General features: G+C 35.6%; 1 protein-coding gene across 1 annotated transcript in view; it reads left to right on the top strand.

Moving 5' to 3' along the window:
• Window positions 1–5857, top strand: part of LOC119832219 (forkhead box protein K1-like) — a 50592-nt gene extending 44735 nt beyond the window's left edge. The window contains exon 11 of the mRNA XM_038355859.1: window positions 844–5857. Within this exon, the coding sequence (XP_038211787.1) occupies window positions 844–876 (33 nt within the window). The 3' untranslated portion in view covers window positions 877–5857. The remainder of the gene's footprint in view (window positions 1–843) is intronic.
• The last annotated feature ends 954 nt before the right edge of the window (window positions 5858–6811 follow it).

The following is a 6811-nucleotide window of genomic DNA, read 5'->3' as shown; positions in this document are numbered from 1 at the left end:
AGACACTCGACACGGATATAGACACAAGACACTAGACACGGATAAAGACACTCGACACGGATATAGACACAAGACACTCGACACGGATATATACACAAGACACTCGACACGTATATAGACACGAGACACGAGACACGAGACACTTGGCAGATGACACCAGACACTATATACTTGCACATGGACATTAGACTAGACACTTTATTAGACACGAGACACTCGACGCTAGAAATCGCGCGACATGGTTGGACTACTCCTTACCATGTCGCGCGAGTCTTTCCCAAGGTCTAGATTGCATGTCAAAATTGTTTAAGTGGTTTAGGTGTTAGAAGGTTTACTTGCAAGATCTTATATGATGTTTATAAGGAACTTCCATGCAAACTTTCATCCCCTATTTCAATCCCTTCTACCATGTTTTCATATTAAAAAGAATGGTGTGTACTTGGCCAAGTTCAGCTCCATATTCATACCAAATTTCATCAAAATCCTTTTAATAATAATAAACTTTCATTCCCTATTTCAAACCCTTCACCCTTTTTTCGCGATAAATAAAAACATATATCCTTTCCCAAGTTCAGTTCTATCTTCATACCAAATTTGGCGTGAAAGCGTAATAGGCAGACAGAAAGGGTTACTTTCGCATTGGTAATATTAGTAGGGATATTTGTACATGGTATAACTTAAGTAATGCTTCAATGTCTATGACAATAGCCGAGAACAAAATCAATCTTGATTGAATTAACTGTATTCTTTACTAAATAAATGACAAAACATTATAAATTTACAAGTACCGAACAACACTCTTTATTTTGATTTATATCATGATCAATATGATAACAATTGCAGGTGTCCGACATCGACGATCGGCGCGCGTATTGACGTCCCGCAAACCCGGGTGCGTGACGCAGGCCTCGCGCGCGCAGCCGCCCGCCGCCGCCGCCGGCCAATCGCAGCGCGGCACCGCTAGCTCGCAGCACGGCCCCGGCCAATCGCATCGCGGCATCGCCCGCTCGCAGCACGGCCCCGACCAATCGCATCGCGGCACCGCCCGCTCGCAACACGGCCCCGGCCAATCGTAACACTGCACCGACCGCTCGCAGCACGGCACCGGGCAATCGCAGTGCGGCACCACCCAATCGAAGCGTGACGCCGGCAAATCGCGTCGCGGCATTGCCCAGCCGCAGCGCGACGCCGGCCAATCGCAGTGCAGTTTCACAGCCGGCTGGTGAGAGCTCGGTGCTGCGCGCGCGGCTCTCGTTGGTACAACCGCGACGGGAGCGCTGATTGGCTTAACGACTGTGAGATATACTGACTAGCGACTATGTGTTATATTTCTATGATCATTTAGCTTCGACTTAGGGGTATAAATCCATATAAAAGAAATGAAAGAATGAAAAATTTATTTATCAGTGACAGCACAACACGCAGTTATAAAATAAACAAATATACATGTTGCAAAATTTATTACTTCTATGACGGAGTACTTCTGTTGGGTGAAGACATTAATAAAGAACATATATATTATATAATATATTTTTTGGGATATTTATAATACTCATTGTGAAAATACATATTATGTTAAGTGAATGACACTGATGTAAACAATTCGATGCACAGTCGCTAGCCAGTATTAATATAAGGGAAGAAAAACTCATGGTTGTTTGGTGTTTAATTTTAAAATGCAACAAAATTGACTAGTAATGTATATCGTGCCAATAAAGAATCGATTATGATGTGGCCGTGAGCGAGAGGGATATATGTATATCTCCACCAATGCGTAAGCGAGATAGCATGAATTTTCGTTTATTTAGGCGTCGATATGTTTAAATTGAATTGACAATATATCGTTGAAGTTGAATTTAGAATTGCGTTGCAATGAGCCAATCAGCGCTTGGGTGGTCTCGGGGTCCGACCAATCAGCGCTCGCCACGTTCCGCGCGACCAATCGCGGCGCGACACGACAAACTCGTCAAGAGTGTGGATTTAGCAATAAATAGACTACGATTTTATGATTTTGAACTTTAAAGTGTTAAGTATACAGTGTCGTTTCGTGTGATACGGTTTTTGATTTTGCATCGTAGTGCATATGCGTATATACATGTTATATAAATATATATATATTTTTCTCTATTCCTAAGTTTACACCGAACTCGTACATGTGTGTACTGTGACGCGTACAGTTGACAAAAAAAAGGGAAGTGATGGTTGTCGTTGCCGACTGTACCACAAATAATATAAGTGCAATGCTACAGATGTCTGTAATATGTTAGTTATAGTTGTAAACACCAAAATCGCATTAATTATTATATTTAAATGGAACGGCTAAGCTTAGCTATGATATTCTTAACTTTAGGCCCCGTGCTAATAAATTTTTAATTTGTGATAAACTATGTTTTGTCTCATTCTCTCACAAAGTACTTGACGCAAGCTAGAATGCGACAAAACATCTTTTTAACGGCGAGGTTTCTTAGCGAAGGTGTTAAGGTGATAATAACTTTAAATTGTAAAAAAAAAAAAACAAATGTTGATAAATTTTCTCTTACGAAAATTATGAATAAGGTTAGCTTTGATATTTTGTAATTATCATTACCAGCTAATGTTTTGGTCACAAACGTATTGTATCGAAGAGCTACACGCAATGAATATACGAATTTCGAACGAAGTACAAGTTTTTTAAAGTTTTCCTAGTGAATTATATTAAATTGGTAATGTGCTTGTTCGTTTTGATAATTCCGTTTTGTCAATGAGAAATCGACCTTGCCGCTTTGATAAATGAGCAGGAATTCGAGGCATATTCGTTCGTGAACAATCGCAAACACAGCTCATAATTTTATAATGCTTTCAGTCATCGAATTTAATACTAAATATATCGATACATTACCATTTATCGGAGTTACAAAATGGTCAAGTACAAAATTATATTAACTTCGTTATAAAAATTAATGGAAACCCAATAATTATTGGATATCAGCGAAATACTTATATAGTATTTCACATTGAATTTCTATTAAAGAACATTGATTTATACAATAATGTATTCAACGAGCTGAGATTACAGAATATGTAATTTAAAATAAATATAGTTAAAGAAACGAAACAACGCGCTTGTAATATACTGATTCTTGATAAGTGGTCAAAATATGGATACAGTGGGCCAAAATAGAGTCTCAAAGGGTTGTTTCTATATAAATATATAAACAAACAGAGATAAAACTAATAAAAGCGAGAAGACATCCTCATACAGATAAACAGACACCAGACAAATAGATACAGTCAATAAATACACAGTTTGTTTTATATATTTCTTTGCTTTCAATCAGAAATAATCATACAAAATGATGATTAATTATATTCATATTGAAAAACTGTAACATTCCATGGATTTTGGTAACATACATAATCTGTTTGATATTTACTCTACAGTTAAGGTGTATGCAAAAGAAAACAAAAAAGAACAGCGTACACTTAGATATTTTGTTCTCGTCTCGTTGATACGTTCTGCTCATTCATACAACCCTCGAATGTGTGTATAGGTCTTTGTAATACATATAATATGTAGTGCTTCGGAGGTGTGGGGTAATTTCAATAGTATATAAATAATTTCAATTGAATTTCAAAAACCTAAGAGAATGAGTTGAAAAAAACTATCTTAACAGACGATGATATGATTCTATTAAAATGTAGATGGTTTTGTCCATTAATAACCATTCTCTCAGCGTACAAATTGTCTTGAACTTATTTAAAAATTAATGAAATTACACAATTACTAAGAAATCCTCCAAAGCAAATGAACAATTAGACAATTTTGTTATCGATTGTAAAGTTTAATCCAAGGGTGTTGAAAGGCGAATCTAAAATATTATTACTAATTTTGTAAAGCAAAAACGCTTATTATTTGTGAAAAAAATCTCAGTTTTGTTATGGCCCTTTTCACACTAGGTCAAAATATAATTATGAACTTACATTGTTGAATCTTTATTACTCGATTGGAGTTTATAAAATTGACACTTAGATTTTTTGATTTAATACCATATGAAAGCAAATTTCTCGCGAAGTGTTTAATAGATTACTGTTTATTGTATTCCGATTAAATATTTCTCTCCCATGGATAATTCGGATGGATGATTTCGCTTCAATTGACTGGATCGAAACGGAAACGAAAAGCCACTGAAAATATTATCTTTGTGGGTGGTTTTTGTTGAAAATGATAAATTTACCAAAATGTATTTTGACGATCGTTAATACTATGACCCTGTGATTATATTGTGTCTAATGATAAATTGGATGGCAAATATTATGAAATTTGTACGTATTAAGGTGTTTTCACACTGGTACGGCGAATCATTTAACATTGTGTAGTGTGAACTCTCCTATATAAAGGTTTCGGTGTAACATACACATGTATAAAAATTATATACTACGGTTATTATATAATTAAATCTTAGCACTATAATATTATATAGTTATAGCGTATATTAGTGTATAAATATAAAACACGGAAAGCACGTAGTTTTTAGCATTTAAAAGTATATAATGTATAACCTAGTGAGAGGCTTTATTAATGAAAGTTTGTTCGACGCTCCCAATATATCGAATATAGCGATCAAAGAGTTGCATTAAAACTGGCATAGCCGTTTATGATATAGGTGTGTGTGTGTGCCTCGGCTGGACCGGTGTGTGTGTGAACGCTAATATATTTTTGGATGCGCGAGTGTAACACTGTGTGTGTGGTCCAGTGATTATGTGTTAGGAGAGATATTTTGGTGTGTTATTACAATACAATATGATAAATGGTTTCTTTATTTGAAATTAAAAAAAAAAGTTATAAATTTGTCTATGACAGGTCTATAAGTTCTGAATTTGGTTTTTAATCTATGGCAAATGTGATTTCAGCTCAAAAATGTTTTGTATTTCATAAATAAATTAGATATCGTTGTTCTGTTTTATCGTATCGTTTCATGGTTTCCCAGTGATTTGAAATATCTATTAAAATTTAAATAGTATCAAATTGTACCATGTATGTAGTAGCATACCAACATATGGAATGAATGAACATAACATTATCATTATTCATTCACATTTGGTCGGAATGGTTACGTGTAATATACGTACGAAGAAGGGATATTGGTTAGATTTTTAAAACATAATCTTCTCAACTGACCATAAATCTTTGACCATGTCAGTTGGTGACCATAGACAAGCGTCTATGACGGAGGTGAACCGTGCATTATTATTTTTTTTTTAGTTATTGTGAATATTATTTTATGTTCTAACAGATACCCGTAGCGGTATCTGTGAATGCTTCAATTTGAAATTTATTAATGCGAGTCGCAGGACGCAATATCTCGGCATTTTAAATGCCACTGCAACCAAATGCGTTCAAAAGTTTCTAGCTTTAGTCGACGTTCATTTATCGCCGCAAATGAATGTTACTGTTATTGTATGACTCGGCTTTTAGGTTAGTATTGGAAAATATATTGTATGGTACATAAATGCCTTTATGGAAATAAAACAATTTAGATTTACGCTGTTTATTTATTGAATAACCTAGTTTTTTGTTGGTCATGCTAATTCGGTGGTACATTTCTTTCCCTTGATATGGTTTTTATGGTTGTGTTGATAAAGATCGAGTAATATAATTCGCTTCAAGATATCACAGTCAGTTTTCCAATAAATCAGTTTCGTAAATAATATCTGATTTTGCTTCAAAAATGTGATGGCTGCGGCGTTAAATGAGCGTCGACTTTGAATGGTTTTGTCAATGTCATTGTGTATATTTCCCAATAACAGTTAGTGGAGGCGCTCGAGCCACCGTTTTATTATTGACAAATTTTAATAAATAAACGTATTTTATCTCCTTTTGCGTTTTGTTTTATTTCCTCCTCTAATCAATACGGTATTTTGTGAGGGTGAAGATATTAGCTTTGATTTGAACAAAAAATGAGTTCTGAAAAAACTAGCGCCGTCCCGGCACTGCTCGTGGTAGGTGTGGTACGTATATTATTGCTAAAAGTACACTTACCCAAAGTGTTCACCAACGGTGAAAAAAATTTTGGGATCGGTCCAGCAGTTCCTGAGAAAAAAGCGTTCTAACGTACACAACAAACTACGTAACAAACGATCTCTTATTTTTATTTTTTATTTTATGTCATAGCCACCACACATGAACCTCCATGAACACTCGCAGAGGTAGTGCCTCTGCGAATGCGCTGCCCGCTTATCTTTTTATAAGGAGTCGGGGATAAGGAAAGGATTGACGGCTGGAAACGGGCGGGAAAGTATAATAGATATCATAATATTGTCTGTGGTATAGAACACAGATTATTAATAAAATGTATAAATAACAAGACACATTATCGGCGGCCCTAGGCCGCGCACCTTTACGGTTCACCGGGATTTTCTCCGAGTTCTTATAGGTCAATGTTCATGTAACATTTTCTTTTATGGTATATAAATAAATGCTATTTAATAATAAAGAATATATAAAATAGGAAAATAGGAGAAAAAATATATTAAGAAGCTTTTAAATAGTGACAAAATAAATTATCGTTTATTCAAAATTATAGAGCTAGGGACGTCCTTGGACAGAAATTGTACCTATCTGAAAGACGGAAGAAAATTCAGTAAACTGAAGCATCCGCAATAATTTATCTGGATCTGAATTCACCTTTAAAGAATGGCTCTTGAACGAATGCGATCTCCCGCTGGACCAAAAAATTGGGGCAGTTAATTTAAGGCAATTTCACTGCTGATCCAGAAACTTTTTTCATCCGGCGATGCGGCTATGACACGCTCAGCGTGTCTCCCGCACCGG

Source organism: Zerene cesonia, chromosome 15 (assembly GCF_012273895.1).
Source record: "Zerene cesonia ecotype Mississippi chromosome 15, Zerene_cesonia_1.1, whole genome shotgun sequence".
NCBI lineage: Eukaryota > Metazoa > Arthropoda > Insecta > Lepidoptera > Pieridae > Zerene > Zerene cesonia.
This window is presented reverse-complemented; position numbering and strand designations above follow the sequence as displayed.